The sequence below is a fragment of the Drosophila pseudoobscura genome, chromosome X, assembly GCF_009870125.1.
Source record: "Drosophila pseudoobscura strain MV-25-SWS-2005 chromosome X, UCI_Dpse_MV25, whole genome shotgun sequence".
NCBI classification, from domain to species: domain Eukaryota; kingdom Metazoa; phylum Arthropoda; class Insecta; order Diptera; family Drosophilidae; genus Drosophila; species Drosophila pseudoobscura.
In genome coordinates this window covers 52,872,312-52,888,042 of record NC_046683.1, presented here as the reverse complement: position 1 = coordinate 52,888,042, position 15,731 = coordinate 52,872,312, and the positions used below count along the sequence as shown (strand labels likewise).

The window sequence follows — 15,731 nt, the reverse complement described above, 5'->3', positions numbered from 1 at the left end:
AGGACGGAGACGGAGATGGAGATGGAGATGGAGACGGTGACGGCGTCGGAGACGGAGTGACAGACAGCTTCGTCGTAGTCGTCGTCGTCGTCGTCATCCTTTCCGGGTTAACAAATGAATTTCGCGCGTTTTCTCGGGGTTTGCCGGGGACTTGAAAAGATTTCAACGGATTGAGCAGCAGTGGGGGGTGGGGGGTGGGCCATGACTTTTACCCCACGTGAGTCCCCCCGGCCCGCGGCCCCCGCCGTACTCCGTCCTGTATTCGTTTCCGTCGAACTGTGAAAAGGCACCGAAGCACAAAAATAATAACAAATCCTGGCCGAAGGGGGGGAATGGGGGGATGGGGGGAAAACTGAGGTGCACTCGTAGTGCGGGCACAGGATAATGTGAGCTGGAATGTGGAATGTTTTCCCATTTAATGAGCGTAATAATCAGAGAGAAACATGCGGAAGGACTCTCCACCGATTCCGCTGATTGATTTCACCCCAAACCCCATCCCCACCCCACCCCCATCCCCAACGCGATCCAATCCGCACAGACAGTACTTCCTTACGGGTTAACTCTTTCTTTCGCTGAATCAAAGGAAAGCCAGCTCCCTCCCGATTATTGGTTTCGTTTAACTCTCGAAACTCCCAGGCCTTCCCTTCGACCCTTCGGGAGGGCATTGCAGAGCCCTCAGAAAAGTAAAGTAAACTTGCTGCGTGTTATTTATGGAAAGGTTAATCTTCCCTTCCTGGTCTCCACTCTGAACCACTCATGTGATGGTGCTGCTGTTGCTGCTGCTGCTGCGCCATAGATAAATAAGAATAATGTGCGATCCAGGGTCCCGAGGAGGAAGCCTCCATAATGACCATGAAAGAACAGTTTATGGTTAAATAGAGGCGCAGCGGCAAAACTCCATTTTCTAGACACTAGACACAGCGGCAGCCATTCCCGGTCTCCTGCCCCTCTGCCCCCCTTCGCATCCGCACAGCTGGAGACCCTCTCGGTCTGGTTATGCAAAGTAATGCAAAATTGGCGACGGCCAACAGCAGCAGTAGAAGCAGCAGCAGCGGTTCCATTGCAAGTGGTCCACTTACACACACCAGTCCCGCACAGTGGGGCAGAAGCCATGGAAAGAGCAACAGGAACGATCCAAGACTATTCCCAGAAAGAAGCGCCAAAGAGCAGGCACGATGGATAGCTATGGCCCAGATGGTGACTATTCAGATGGTCTCCCAGTCTCCCAGATGGAGACTCCTTTAGACTCCTTGCAAGAACCAGGTCTAAAAAGGCCTATAAGGCCTTGTATATAAGTAGATCGCCAGCCCAAAGGCCCTGCCTCTTGGTAGTACAATTACCAGCTATCTGAGAGTGTATATCCTTCCAAGCCTGCGCCCGAGCAGATGATGGTGTGGCACCACGGTGCAGCATCGCTGTTTCTCCAGCTGTGCGCCCGGCTCGAGTGTGTGTGTCTGCCTTTGTGTCCGTCCGCATGTGCATGTGTGTGTGGCAGTGTGTGTGTGTGTTTTTTTTTATTGGCCCAGCTTGATAACGCATATTTTTGGCTTATTTTGCAGCTTACTGCTGCGGCAGCAGTTTTGCCCGGCTGCCTTCTCCATCACGGCGACACTGAGGATGAGAGGGGCCTATTCCATGCCCTTACCGAAAACGAGTGGCACCGATCCTTGGCCAGGTGGGAGAGCCGTCTCGTCTCGCCGAGGGGCCTGGGCCTGGGCCACATGTAGAGCATACCGCATTCGACCTGCAACCGGCTATTGGTTCGACACACAATCATTTTTTGTCGCTGCGGTTTTGCCCTTCGCTGCTGCCCGTCTGCCGATAATCACGCCATTGCCCCATCAGCCGGAAACGGGCGCGCCGCCATCTTGTGTCTGTGCCCATGTGTGTGTCCCGATGTGTGTGTGTGTGTGTCAGCCAAGCCAAGCGAAATATGCGTGCAAGTGGCATAAAGTGGCAGCCAGGCGGAGGCCAGGCGGAGGCCATCTTTGGGCCAGGATCCGGGTGATGGGGACTGGGGGACTGGGGATGGGCTGTCGAAATTGCAGTCGCTGCGGTCTGTGCTGCCAATCTGCCTGCCTTGCTGCCTGCCTGCCAAAGTGCACAGCGTATATTGGATTTGCCAATCATAAACTGAAGCCAACTGCATAATCTATGCACCAATGCAGTCGCCGCACAGGCCCAGCCTTTGGATTGGATTGAACCATTTCCGATGATGGCTGGAGCGGGCTCCAGCTTCAACGTGAGATCCATCTCTGAGGTGGAAGGGAAGAAGCCTACCCCTTCGATGGGGTCCGGGTTCGGCTCCCACCCGCAGCTTCATTGCTTCCGGCTTGCTGACTGCTTCGACGGTTCCCGGGTTCCCGGGCTCCCGGCTTCCCGGGTTCCAGCTCCGTTCTTGCATATCTCCGGCGCTGCATTGCATTCCGCTCTTCCGTTTCTGGTGCTGCTTCTGCTTCTGCTCCTGCCACATAGTCGTCGAGGCCCGGGCCCCCGAAATAATAACAATAACTATCTACTATATCTGCTTAACAGCCAATGTAGTTAAAAAAGCAAATGTTTCTCCCCATTGCCCATTGCCACTGCCACTGCCACTGCCATTGCCATTGCCATGAATGTGTGGCAGTGGCAGTGTGGCTGGCTCTTGTTTTTGTGGCTCTCGTGCTGCCCTGCTGCCTTGCCGGTTGCCAAAAACAATTTCCCTCTGAATTTTTACAGCCGAAATAATTTGTAATTTACATAAATGCCGGTCGCCCGAGTGTGTGCCTCGTTGGCCCGTTGGCCCGTTGCTCTTCGCTCTTTTTGCTCGACTTCTTGCATGCAGTCGAGGAGGAAGAGGAGGAGGAGGAGGTTCTGCTGCTCTCCCACCGGAAGTCCCATCCCTGGCCCTGCCTCTGTCCCTGTCCCTGGCTGGTTCTTTATGTGGGCGGGAGTGCGGGTCTGGGTGGGCCAGGGCTTTATTCAGTTGGCAGCTGCACATTTTCGACGCATAATACCGGCTCATACGAGTATACGGGCGGCAGCAGCTCCAAGTGTCCAAGCCGATGTCTTTATGGCGGAGGCGGAGGCGGAGGCGGGGACTCTGGACTCCGGAACAAGTTTTTGTGCGTCCCCGCAGAAGACTCGAACACTTATCGATTTGTTGGACACGGAACTGGCTCCTCGTCCTCGTCCTCGTCATCGCTGGTAATCCTCTTCTAGAGCTCGCCAAAATTGTCGTCATCGCTCATACGCCGTGTGGCCCATGGAAATGTATGAAAATTGTCACTTATATTCGTGGTAATTGTTGTTGTTGTTGTTGTTGTTTTTGTTGTTGTTGCCGCCGCCTGTTGTCCGAAATGATAAATGACCGAAGCACCAACCGCCTTCCTCAGCTATGCACAACATTTGCCCAGCGTCCTGGAAACGGTCGCCATCGCCATCGCCTGCGCCCCGTCCCCGCCTTCAGCCTCATAAATGTATATCTATTAGCATTTATCTTGGTCTTGGTCTTGGTCTTGGTCTTGGTCCTGGTCTCCGTCTGACTTCAGAATTAATCATGTGGCAATTATGCTGTGGCAACAGGGCCCCGTCCAGTGCTCCTTCCGCCCATCGACCGAATACATAAATACAGATATTTTCTCTGGCCAATTCGTCCCTGGGGTGAGGTCCCTCCGGTGCCATACATATTTCGGAATGGTCTGACGCCTCTCTGAAAATATCAAATAAATCAGTGCAAGGCGCAAAATCGGCAACAACAACAGCAACAGCAACAGCAATGGATAGCCAAGGCTTTAAACATTTACCGAAGGTTCTTCTTCCGTCGGAGGCTACTTCATTGGAATTGGAACCTCGTTCATGGAGAGGTCCGGTTGGGGCTACTACTACTTCTTGGAACTGTTCGATATCGCCGCACACCACGCTGTGCCCGTCCATCCCAGGGCGTCGGGAATGGGGACCAGCATTGGCCGTGGAGGGGAACGATACGGTAATGTATCGAGCCCTGGTAACCGTAAGCCCTTCTCTCGCGGAGTTCTCGGCGTAGCTTCTCCTCGCCAACGCAAGCGTCGAGGAAAACACGTGACAGCTGCAGTTTCAGGCTCAATTTTCCTGGAATAAACCTGATATTGTAGTAAATCCCATTGGCATACACAGAGCTGATGCTGATACGATACCCATTGCTTAGGAGAAGCTCAACATCTGCCCAAGGGACTGTGCAGATCCCTGGAGAAAAAAGATTCGTTCGTTCTGCAGAATATCTCGACCATGATGTAATTATATAATCCACACAAAACTTAAAAGAGCTCCCAATTCCAATCCTGTGTATTATTGCTGGGGCTATACAGTACAATATAATTATTTGACTGTATTCAATAAAGAATCGCATACGGCGGGGGAAACGTGAAAGTTCAAATCAGAGAAACGGCAAACGGCTGGGAAAAATGTAGTGTTGGAAACCGAGTCAAAGCAAGCCGTGCTGCAGTGCTGGAAACCGAGTCGAAAGAAACTGCTGGAAAACATACCTCTCTCTCTCTTTCATTTCGTGTGCGACGTTGTAAGTCGTTCTGGCAAAATAAAAATCACATTTTCAATAATCTGAACGTAAGAAATTATTGTATTCTCCGTAAAACTGTTTCTAAGCTCTTTGCCGTCTTGCAGGTAATGGCGCCCCGCAGAAGTGATCGAATTTTGGCGGCCAACCCGGCGTCCCCTGCCGCCCCGCCCTTGACCCGACGCGCTGCGTTCCTCCGCGCAGTGGAGGCCATATCCATATCCGTTCACGGGCGCCGCAGGACCACCACCACTGCCAGCCAGCGCCGCAGGACCACCACCACTGCTAGCCGGCGCCGCAGGACCACCACCGCTGCCAGCCGGCGCCGTGCAATCCAGATCGCTCCCAACCAGCCGCCCGCTGAGGACCCTCCCGTTGTCAACCGCCGCGAGACTAACAGCGCCCGCGTCAACGTGTATTTGGATGGTGCCTGGCACCTCATAGCCCGTGGGAACTTCGAGATGTTATTCCAACAGCGTGCCGATCTTGAAATGCCGGATGCTATGACCGCTGGCCGTGGAGCTGCGGCGCCAGAAAATGTACTGGAAATGGGCACTGAATTAGGCGTACGCCGCCTCCGCACGGAGATGGCGAAAATGACGAGCGATCCGACGGACGGGTGCACGGTGGAGTTAGTGGACGACTGTATCTACGTCTGGAAGGCCGTTATTCTCGGGCCCTTGGGCACGCCCTACGAGGGCGGCCACTTTGAACTACGCCTTCACTTTCCGCAGACGTACCCGGCTCGACCACCGGCTATACTGTTCCGTACAAGGGTGTACCACTGCAATATTTACCGCCAAGATATCTGCGTGGATATTCTTCACTCGGCTTGGTCGCCCGCCCTGACCGTGGAGAAGATACTTTTGTCCATCCGGTCGCTGCTGTCGGACCCCAACCCCGAGAGCCCCTTGAACGGCGCCGCTGCCCAGCTGTACAAGACGAACCGCGAGCAGCACGACCGCAGGGCACAGGAGTGGACCGCCCGCTACGCCCAGCCAGTGGACTCAACGTCTGAATAATCCCAAACATCTCATCCACGGATACACAGCGTTTTCCAAATTCTTTGAGCATCTTTGTTGGTATCTGTCACTAAACACACATGAACATGAGCTACATGGTAACATATACATACAATCATTTTTTGACTGAAATAAAGACGTAGGCTGTGAAAATGTTTCGTAGAAATTTCGTGGAAATTGCAAAATACTTTCGTCATATCATCCGCGAGTTCGTCAAGACGGGGAGCAGTCGGACGGAAGATCGCCGGCCATGATCACTGAGAATCTTATTGTGTTCATCAGACGTCTATCGCTGCCGGCGGACCCCAATCCCAAGGCACGACAGTGGACCGCTCGTTACACCCGTTACATATTTCTTTAGAATATGGATCCAGCACTTTAATCGAATGTATCCAATAGAAACACACACAAACACGTGTATGGCTGCTCGGACTAATTCCCCATTGAGCGTTCGTCCAGCAGCAACTACCATCATTATTTTCCACTTTTTGTTGCTATTCAAATGTTGACTTAAAACTTTATTTTTCAAGCAAGATGTGTTTCAGCATGTACACGATTTGAATTTGTGCTATGTGCCCGCCGTATCGCATCGTTCCCATTTCAGGCGCAAAACTTTTGAAAATAAAGCAGTTATTGTGCCAGTGGGATTTATAATCCACACAAAACTTAAAAGAGCTCCCAATTCCAATCTTGTGTATTATTGCTGGGGCTATACAGTACAATATAATTATTTGACTGTATTCAATACAGAATCGCATACGGCGGGGGAAACGTGAAAGTTCAAATCAGAGAAACGGCAAACGGCTGGGAAAAATGTAGTGTTGGAAACCGAGTCAAAGCAAGCCGTGCTGGAAACCGAGTCAAAGGAAGCAGTGCTGGAAACCGAGTCGAAAGAAACTGCTGGAAAACATACCTCTCTCTCTCTTTCATTTCGTGTGCGACATTTTGAGTCATTCTGGGAAATTAAAATCAAATTTTCAATAATCTGAACGTAAGAAATTATCGTATTCCCCGTAAAAGTGTTTTCTAAGCTGTTTGCCGTCTTGCAGGTAATGGCGCCCCGCAGAACTGCTCGTGTTTTGGCGGTCCCTGCCGCCACGCCCTTGATCCGACGCGCTGCGTTCCGCCGCGCAGTGGAGGTCATTCCCGGGCGCGTCAGGATCACCACCACTGCCAGCCAGCGCCGCAGGACCACCACCACTGCCAGCCGGCGCCGTGCAATCCAGAGCGCTGCCAACCAGCCGCCCGCTGAGGACCCTCCCGTTACCAACCGTCGCGGGATCAATAGCCGCGGGACCAATCGCCGCCGTACCAACCGTCTTCCTGTGCAGGACACCGCACCGATCGTGACGCTCCTCCAGAATCCCGACCGACAACGTGGCACCAGTAGCCAGGCCGAATTTGGCACTAAATTAGGCCTGCGCCGCCTCCGCATAGAGTTGGCGAGAATGACGAGCAATCCGACGGACGGGTGCACGGTGGAGTTAGTGGACGACTGTATCTACGACTGGAAGGCCGTTATTCTCGGGCCCTTGGGCACGCCCTACGAGGGCGGCCACTTTAAACTACGCCTTCACTTTCCGCAGTTGTACCCGGCTCGACCACCGTTTTTGATGTTCCTTACAGAGGTCTACCATTGCAACATACGCAACGGCGCTATCTGCGTGGATATTCTTTACTCGGCTTGGTCGCCCGCCTTGACCGTGGAGAAGATACTTTTGTCCATACGGTCGCTGCTGTCGGACCCCAACCCCGAGAGCCCCATGAACGGCGCAGCTGCCGAGCTGTACAAGACGGACCGCGAGGAGTACAACTACATGGCACGGCAGTGGACCCGCCGCTTCGCCCAGCCTGAATAATCCCACACTTTCCGAATTCTTCGTGCACCATGAGAACATACTAGCATAATATACAATTTATATTTGACTGAAATAAAGGCCCAGGCTGTGAGTTGTTTGCCTCGCACAATGATAACAGACTTTACTGCGCAAAATTAGTGTTATCAGTCGAAGAACTGACCAAACGATGAGACAACCTGGTATAATTGCATCATGATCTCGACTTTTTGTTTTGATTTTTTTGCATTTTTGAGGTACAGAAATCTCGCAGAGTCTGGCAACACTATTCCTGACGATATTTTGTAAGAATGCTGCTGTGGGCACACTTGTATCACTAACCATACAGTATATGTATGGTTAGTGCTTGTATGCAAGAAACGTTTATAGGGAAGGGTATCTTCAAGAATATATCGATATTGATCATATATCGAACATGTCGGTCTATCTATCGAGAAAATATATTAGACATGCACAAATATCGCAACAAAGCGTACTTATGAATGCATAATTTAAGCACGCACCAAGCATAGCGACGATTACATGAAGATGAAGTATTTTCTCTCATCGATACCCAAATATGGGATGAGTCAATGGTTTGCGATAGATCGTAAGAATAATCGATGCATTCATCCAACAAATATCTTTTAAACCAGGAATATCTCATTCCCATATCGATATAGTATCGATGCCATTCCATTTTCTCTTTTGGAAGCTCTTTTCTGAGACGCGCCAGTGAGAAATTCGTGCTGGCGTTTTCCAGCACTGGCCGAAAATCAGCTGTGCCAAAAGCAGATTTCTTTGAAAGCTATTTTGCAAAACAAGAGAACAGACTCTGGTTAAGTTAAAGTTCAATTACAACTCATTATATTCGAGGAGGCACATGCTACTCCCTAAATATCGTGTCCCACTGGAGGGCACAAGGCAAAGACGAGTCTCCTCCCTCCTCCTCCAGCCACGACTGGCACCATCGCATACTGGAGACTGGAGAGTGGAGTCTGTAGAGTGGATCATCAATGTGCTGGCCTGTGCAGAGGAAAGCCCCATCGACTTATGCAGTGGAGAGGAAAACTGTGAGTATCCCAAACGTACAGTCCTGGACTAGTTCCCCCTCTCGAGTCTTTGCCTTTAATAGGCCGTCTTGCTCAAACGTTCCCAGGCAGCCTTCACAGTATCTTCCGACATTGGCTCCGACTCTGGCTCGGGGCCTACGACGGCCTCGTGGATGGAGCTGTTGTGTGGCTCCAGGGTATAGAAGGGTCGGTTCAGGTACTTGCGGCAGGTGCGCTGCTCGTTGGTGAGGTCCTCGGACTCTGAGGACCTTTCGCTGTCCTCAACGGGCGGCGGCTCGAGCTTCTGCGGACTGATCTGGAGGTTGGCGATGTCGTCGAAGCCGACGCTGGCGATCTTGTGGCTGGCCACGAGGTTGGCAAAGTCCACGGCCCCGCTCAGGCCGCGCCTGCGCACGAAGGTGGCGTAGATGAAGCCGGCCGTGAAGCACTCGCCGTCGCCCATCCTGTCCACGATGCTCTTCGGCGTGTGGGCGGGCAGCTCGTAGAAGTTGCCCTGGGCGTCCATGCAGACCGCCCCCTGCTTGCCCCACGGGCAGATGATGCACGGCCGGCGCGTGCGTATGGACCGGGGCGTCCGGAGGGCGCTGTTCAACTGCTCGCAGGCCACGTGCGCCGAGCTCCAGCCCACCTCGAGGGCCAGCTGCCGGCCGAACAGCACATAGTCGCAGAGGCTGAGCAGATCCAGGTTGTCCTCGAGGGCATCGTACACCAGCAGCGACACCACAATGCGATCCTCCTGGGCCAGCCCGTTGTTGTGGTCCAGGACGCGGCGCATCATCAGGACAGTCTCCCGGGCGCTGCGCGCCTCGAAGTGCACCCAGCCGTAGAGGGATAGGTCCAGCTTCTCGAACTCCCTGGCCGTCACGTAGGGGAACGCCTTGGTGCAGCGCACCACCGTGCAGGTGCCCGTCCTTCTCTCCCGGATGATCGTCGAGAACTTGGGGCTCTCGTCCGTCCAGGAGCAGTTGCTGATGACGATATCCCGGCGGCGCAGATCGTCCAGCACCATGCGGAAGGTGCCCAGCCTGCTGAGCATCCCGAAGAGCTCCACGCGGGCGCCCAGCAGGCGCAGGGCCGTGCACACGTTGGAGGTCCTGCCGTTGCGCTGCATGAAGGCGCTCTGGCACTGCACCCGCGAGCCCTTCTCGGGGAACCGCTCCACATTCGTCACGTACGCCACCTCCGTGCAGCCGACGCACAGCACGGCCTTCATCACGCTGGGGGCACACAGATGGCTCATTGTTTGTTTTCTTTGTTGAATTTCGAATAATTTTGATGGTTTCAGTGTCGAGATCGAAAAGTTATTCGGAGATGTTTCAATGCTCGTCTCCCAGAAAAGGAGGCTGTTCCACACCCGAGTACGCCGTAGATTTCAAATATTATCCCCGTTGGAACTTGTATGAAACTGTATTCAAAATTGCGGAGAGGAGATGTCTAAGCAGAGGGGCAGCATTCAGAGCTGGGCGGCCGGCAAGAAGACCGTGCTGTGCACCGGCACCACCGCCATGGACTACATGTCGGCGTAAAACTTTTGCAAATAAAGCAGTTTGTTAAGCCAGTGGGATTTATAATCCACACAAAACTTAAAAGAGCTCCCAATTCCAATCCTGTGTATTATTGCTGGGGCTATACAGTACAATATAATTATTTGACTGTATTCAATACAGAATCGTATACGGCGGGGGAAACTTGAAAGTTCAAATCAGAGAAACGGAAAACGGCTGGGCAAAATGTAGTGTTGGAAACCGAGTCAAAGGAAGCCGTGCTGCAGTGCTGGAAACCGAGTCGAAAGAAACTGCTGGAAAACATACCTCTCTCTCTTTCATTTCATGTGCGACGCTGTAAGTCGTTCTGGCAAAATAAAAATCACATTTTCAATAATCTGAACGTAAGAAATTATTGTATTCTCCGTAAAACTGTTTCTAAGCTCTTTGCCGTCTTGCAGGTAATGGCGCCCCGCAGAAGTGATCGAATTTTGGCGGCCAACCCGGCGTCCCCTGCCGCCCCGCCCTTGACCCGACGCGCTGCGTTCCTCCGCGCAGTGGAGGCCATATCCATATCCGTTCACGGGCGCCGCAGGACCACCACCACTGCCAGCCAGCGCCGCAGGACCACCACCACTGCTAGCCGGCGCCGCAGGACCACCACCGCTGCCAGCCGGCGCCGTGCAATCCAGATCGCTCCCAACCAGCCGCCCGCTGAGGACCCTCCCGTTGTCAACCGCCGCGAGACTAACAGCGCCCGCGTCAACGTGTATTTGGATGGTGCCTGGCACCTCATAGACCGTGGGAACTTCGAGATGTTATTCCAACAGCGTGCCGATCTTGAAATGCCGGATGCTATGACCGCTGGCCGTGGAGCTGCGGCGCCAGAAAATGTACTGGAAATGGGCACTGAATTAGGCGTACGCCGCCTCCGCACGGAGATGGCGAAAATGACGAGCGATCCGACGGACGGGTGCACGGTGGAGTTAGTGGACGACTGTATCTACGTCTGGAAGGCCGTTATTCTCGGGCCCTTGGGCACGCCCTACGAGGGCGGCCACTTTGAACTACGCCTTCACTTTCCGCAGACGTACCCGGCTCGACCACCGGCTATACTGTTCCGTACAAGGGTGTACCACTGCAATATTTACCGCCAAGATATCTGCGTGGATATTCTTCACTCGGCTTGGTCGCCCGCCCTGACCGTGGAGAAGATACTTTTGTCCATCCGGTCGCTGCTGTCGGACCCCAACCCCGAGAGCCCCTTGAACGGCGCCGCTGCCCAGCTGTACAAGACGAACCGCGAGCAGCACGACCGCAGGGCACAGGAGTGGACCGCCCGCTACGCCCAGCCAGTGGACTCAACGTCTGAATAATCCCAAACATCTCATCCACGGATACACAGCGTTTTCCAAATTCTTTGAGCATCTTTGTTGGTATCTGTCACTAAACACACATGAACATGAGCTGCATGGTAACATATACATACAATCATTTTTTGACTGAAATAAAGACGTAGGCTGTGAAAATGTTTCGTAGAAATTGCAAAATACTTTCGTCATATCATCCGCGAGTTCGTCAAGACGGGGAGCAGTCGGACGGAAGATCGCCGGCCATGATCACTGAGAATCTTATTGTGTTCATCAGACGTCTATCGCTGCCGGCGGACCCCAATCCCAAGGCACGACAGTGGACCGCTCGTTACACCCGTTACATATTTCTTTAGAATATGGATCCAGCACTTTAATCGAATGTATCCAATAGAAACACACACAAACACGTGTATGGCTGCTCGGACTAGTTCCCCATTGAGCGTTCGTCCAGCAGCAACTACCATCATTATTTTCCACTTTTTGTTGCTATTCAAATGTTGATTTAAAACTTTATTTTTCAAGCAAGATGTGTTTCAGCATGTACACGATTTGAATTTGTGCTATGTGCCCGCCGTATCGCATCGTTCCCATTTCAGGCGCAAAACTTTTGAAAATAAAGCAGTTTGTTAGGCCAGTGGGATTTATAATCCACACAAAACTTAAAAGAGCTCCCAATTCCAATCCTGTGTATTATTGCTGGGGCTATACAGTACAATAAAATTATTTGACTGTATTCAATACAGAATCAATACGGCGGGGGAAACTTGAAAGTTCAAATCAGAGAAACGGCAAACAGCTGGGCAAAATGCAGTGTTGGAAACCGAGTCAAAGCAAGCCGTGCTGGAAACCGAGTCAAAGGAAGCAGTGCTGGAAACCGAGTCGAAAGAAACTGCTGGAAAACATACCTCTCTCTCTCATTCATTTCGTGTGCGACATTTTGAGTCATTCTGGGAAATTAAAATCAAATTTTCAATAATCTGAACGTAAGAAATTATCGTATTCCCCGTAAAAGTGTTTTCTAAGCTGTTTGCCGTCTTGCAGGTAATGGCGCCCCGCAGAAGTCCTCGTGTTTTGGCGGTCCCTGCCGCCACGCCCTTGATCCGACGCGCTGCGTTCCGCCGCGCAGTGGAGGTCATTCCCGGGCGCGTCAGGATCAAAACCACTGCCAGCCAGCGCCGCAGGACCACCACCACTGCCAGACGGCGCCGTGCAATCCAGAGCGCTGCCAACCAGCCGCCCGCTGAGGACCCTCCCGTTACCAACCGTCGCGGGATCAATAGCCGCGGGACCAATCGCCGCCGTACCAACCGTCTTCCTGTGCAGGACACCGCACCGATCGTGACGCTCCTCCAGAATCCCGACCGACAACGTGGCACCGGTAGCCAGGCCGAATTTGGCACTAAATTGGGCCTGCGCCGCCTCCGCATAGAGTTGGCGAGAATGACGAGCAATCCGACGGACGGGTGCACGGTGGAGTTAGTGGACGACTGTATCTACGACTGGAAGGCCGTTATTCTCGGGCCCTTGGGCACGCCCTACGAGGGCGGCCACTTTAAACTACGCCTTCACTTTCCGCAGTTGTACCCGGCTCGACCACCGTTTTTGATGTTCCTTACAGAGGTCTACCATTGCAACATACGCAACGGCGCTATCTGCGTGGATATTCTTTACTCGGCTTGGTCGCCCGCCTTGACCGTGGAGAAGATACTTTTGTCCATACGGTCGCTGTTGTCGGACCCCAACCCCGAGAACCCCATGAACGGCGCCGCTGCCGAGCTGTACAAGACGGACCGCGCGGAGTACGACTACATGGCACGGCAGTGGACCCGCCGCTTCGCCCAGCCTGAATAATCCCACACTTTCCGAATTCTTCGGGCACCATGAGAACATACTAACATAATATACAATTTATATTTGACTGAAATAAAGGCCCAGGCTGTGAGTTGTTTGCCTCGCACAATGATAACGATGCTCTTCGGCGTGTGGGCGGGCAGCTCGTAGAAGAAGCTCGTAGAAGTTGCCCCACGGGCAGATGATGCACGGCCGGCGCGTGCGTATGGACCGGGGCGTCCGGAGGGCGCTGTTCAACTGCTCGCAGGCCACGTGCGCCGAGCTCCAGCCCACCTCGAGGGCCAGCTGCCGGCCGAACAGCACATAGTCGCAGAGGCTGAGCAGATCCAGTGTCGGGTCGGAAAGTTATTCGGAGATGTTTCAATGCTCGTCTCCCAGAAAAGGAGGCTGTTCCACACCCGAGTACGCCGTAGACTTCAAATATTATCCCCGTTGGAACTTGTATGAAACTGTATTCAAAATTGCGGAGAGGAGATGTCTAAGCAGAGGGGCAGCATTCAGAGCTGGGCGGCCGGCAAGAAGACCGTGCTGTGCACCGGCACCACCGCCATGGACTACATGTCGGTGGTGCGGCGCTTCCCCGCGGCCGGGGCGGACCCGTGCGCGCAGTGCCTGCGCGGCTACTGGCAGCGCTGCGGCAGTGCGTCCAACAACTGCACGGTGCTGCGGCGGCTGGGGGTCCAGTGCGAGTTCTTCGGGATGCTGAGCAGCCTGCAGATGTTCCGCATGCTGGCGGACGACATGCGGGCCCGCGGCATCGTCGTCGAGAACTGCCCCACCTGCGAGCAGGCGCCGCCCTTCGCCTCGGTGGTGCTCGCCAAGTCGCCGAGGACGCGCAACGTCATTAACTGCCGCAGCGCCGCGTTTCCCCACGTCTCGATCGAGGACTTCCGCAGGCTGGACCTGAGCCGCTACGGCTGGATGCACATGCCGAGCATGTCCTTCGAGACCACCCTGGCCATGGTGGAGGACGTGGCGGCCTTCAATGCCGCCAGCCATGCGGACAAGATCACCGTCTCGCTGGAGCTCAGCAAGGACCTGCCCGAGATGTGGCCCCTGGTCGACTACTGCGACTACGTGATCTTCTCCAAGAGGCTCGCCCGCGAGCAGGGCTGGCCCACGCCCGAGATCGCCTGCTCCAGAATCGACGAGAGGCTGCGCTCGCGCTGGGGCTTCAACCTGAAGCGCCCCACGGTGGTCTTCCGGTGGGGCGACCTGGGCGCCGGCGTGCTGGACGAGTCGGGGGCCATCACCCTGGCGCCGGCGTTCAAGCCGCGCAAAATGGTCGACTCCCTGGGCGCGGGCGACACCTTCACGGCGGCCTTCATCTACGCCGTCTACGTGCGGGAGCGGTCCGTGCCCGTGGCCGTGGAGTTTGCCAATCGCCTGGCCAGCCACAAGTGCACCAAAAGGGGCTTCGATCACGTCGCCGACATCCTCGTAGCCCCCGTTCTATAAAGAGAGAGAGTTTCGGCGTCTCCAGCGCACAGAAGCGTCGTATTTTGTTGGGAAAACTAGCAACTTTTCAGATACAGAACAAAGACAGATACCAGATGCCAGATTCCAGATACTAGATACAGTCCAAGCCCGTAGAATGGCAACCCCGGGACACTTTCGGGGGGAGGGCATTATCCGCCATCTTTGGACGACCCTTTTCTCAGGGTTTCCTCTTTTGTGTGTGTGTGTGTCGGTGTGTGTGTGTGTGTGTGTGGGCTGTTGAAAAGTGAAATTGAAAAGGGATTTTTTAATTCGGGTTGAGTGGTCGCTGGCCCGCTTTGCCGTAATATAAACGATAAGACGGAGACGGCAGGGGCCGCCGATAAGAGAGACAAAGCCGGCCTAAAGGGGTGGGCAACGGGGAGGGGGTGGCCGAGAGTCTCTGGCCCGAACAAATGTCAATTTATGTCACATAAATTCAACGATTTTCGTTTGTTTTACGTTTTGGGTCAGCCGGCGCCCAGGATCCATAAATTGTGGGCCAAATACGAGACATGCAAAGTGAAAATGAAAATTGTTTCGAATCAGTGGCGGACGGGCAGAGGGGGGCGGAGGAGGGGGTGCTGGGGGGTAGGCGATGGCCAGTTGTCGCATAACCTTAAACCGTTAAAGCCGGCCATTTATTACGTATGCGCACCGTGTGCCAAGAGATAATAATTACCTTGCCAGACGCTCGGACAAGGAGCAAGCGGGCAATAAATTATCGGATATCGGATATATGGATACACTCGGCTATGCTCGGGTGGTGGCCAGCCTTCATCGGGCTCGGGCCGCATCTCTTGGCCCCCCCCCCCCCCTCCCCAATTGATTGCAAAACGGTTTCATTTTTTTGCTCTGCGGAAAAAGGGCTAAAAAGGTTTTTCCCCACCATTTATTTATGATACTCTCTCTTTTTGTCAGCGTTTCGTTGAAATATTACCAGATTATTTAAACAAACGACAACGAAGCAGGTGGAATGCCTTCCCCTGGACCGTCGCCTCCTCTTGGACTGCCGCCTCCTCCTGGACTGCCGCCTCCTCCTCGACCTCCTCCCCCTTCCAGCATTTCCCTCGGTCCCTGTTTATC

The 15,731-nt window shown here is 53.8% G+C and overlaps 4 protein-coding genes and 1 long non-coding RNA gene across 12 annotated transcripts; 3 read left to right on the top strand and 2 right to left on the bottom strand.

The window, feature by feature from the left end:
- Positions 1-2,705: 2,705 nt before the first annotated feature.
- On the bottom strand, positions 2,706-4,345 carry LOC26533112 (uncharacterized). The gene is made up of 3 exons (XR_004470011.1): positions 4,155-4,345; positions 3,786-4,089; positions 2,706-3,691 (listed from the first exon to the last, which is right to left on the bottom strand). It is a non-coding gene; the product is annotated as an uncharacterized lncRNA (long non-coding RNA).
- Positions 4,346-4,422: 77 nt separating this feature from the next.
- On the top strand, positions 4,423-13,285 carry LOC6900761 (ubiquitin-conjugating enzyme E2-17 kDa-like). Of its 5 annotated transcripts, none has more exons than XM_033382989.1 (3): positions 4,423-4,581; positions 4,639-4,772; positions 4,803-5,719. In XM_033382989.1, the coding sequence occupies exons 2-3, from the start codon at positions 4,642-4,644 to the stop codon at positions 5,551-5,553; spliced, it is 882 nt and encodes a 293-aa protein (XP_033238880.1). In that variant the 5' UTR covers positions 4,423-4,581; positions 4,639-4,641; the 3' UTR covers positions 5,554-5,719. The 5 variants fall into 5 exon arrangements, with proteins under 5 accessions (XP_033238880.1, XP_033238879.1, XP_033238878.1 ...); XM_033382988.1 differs by having other exon boundaries at positions 4,639-4,802; positions 4,833-5,719; XM_033382987.1 differs by having other exon boundaries at positions 4,639-5,719.
- LOC6900764 (ketohexokinase) lies at positions 8,227-9,728 on the bottom strand. Its single transcript, XM_002135087.3, has one exon. The coding sequence runs from the start codon at positions 9,699-9,701 to the stop codon at positions 8,517-8,519; it is 1,185 nt and encodes a 394-aa protein (XP_002135123.1). The 5' UTR covers positions 9,702-9,728; the 3' UTR covers positions 8,227-8,516.
- On the top strand, positions 9,858-14,661 carry LOC4813134 (ketohexokinase). 2 transcript variants are annotated; one of them, XM_015187837.2, is made up of 2 exons: positions 9,858-9,975; positions 13,728-14,661. In XM_015187837.2, exons 1-2 carry the CDS (start codon positions 9,892-9,894, stop codon positions 14,625-14,627), a joined length of 984 nt encoding a protein of 327 aa, XP_015043323.2. In that variant the 5' UTR covers positions 9,858-9,891; the 3' UTR covers positions 14,628-14,661. The 2 variants fall into 2 exon arrangements, with proteins under 2 accessions (XP_015043323.2, XP_001353917.3); XM_001353881.4 differs by lacking the exon at positions 9,858-9,975 and having other exon boundaries at positions 13,568-14,661.
- LOC6900763 (constitutive photomorphogenesis protein 10-like) lies at positions 10,216-11,839 on the top strand. 3 transcript variants are annotated; one of them, XM_033382986.1, is made up of 3 exons: positions 10,216-10,349; positions 10,407-10,540; positions 10,571-11,839. In XM_033382986.1, the coding sequence occupies exons 2-3, from the start codon at positions 10,410-10,412 to the stop codon at positions 11,319-11,321; spliced, it is 882 nt and encodes a 293-aa protein (XP_033238877.1). In that variant the 5' UTR covers positions 10,216-10,349; positions 10,407-10,409; the 3' UTR covers positions 11,322-11,839. The 3 variants fall into 3 exon arrangements, with proteins under 3 accessions (XP_033238877.1, XP_033238876.1, XP_033238875.1); XM_033382985.1 differs by having other exon boundaries at positions 10,407-10,570; positions 10,601-11,839; XM_033382984.1 differs by having other exon boundaries at positions 10,407-11,839.
- Positions 14,662-15,731: the final 1,070 nt, after the last annotated feature.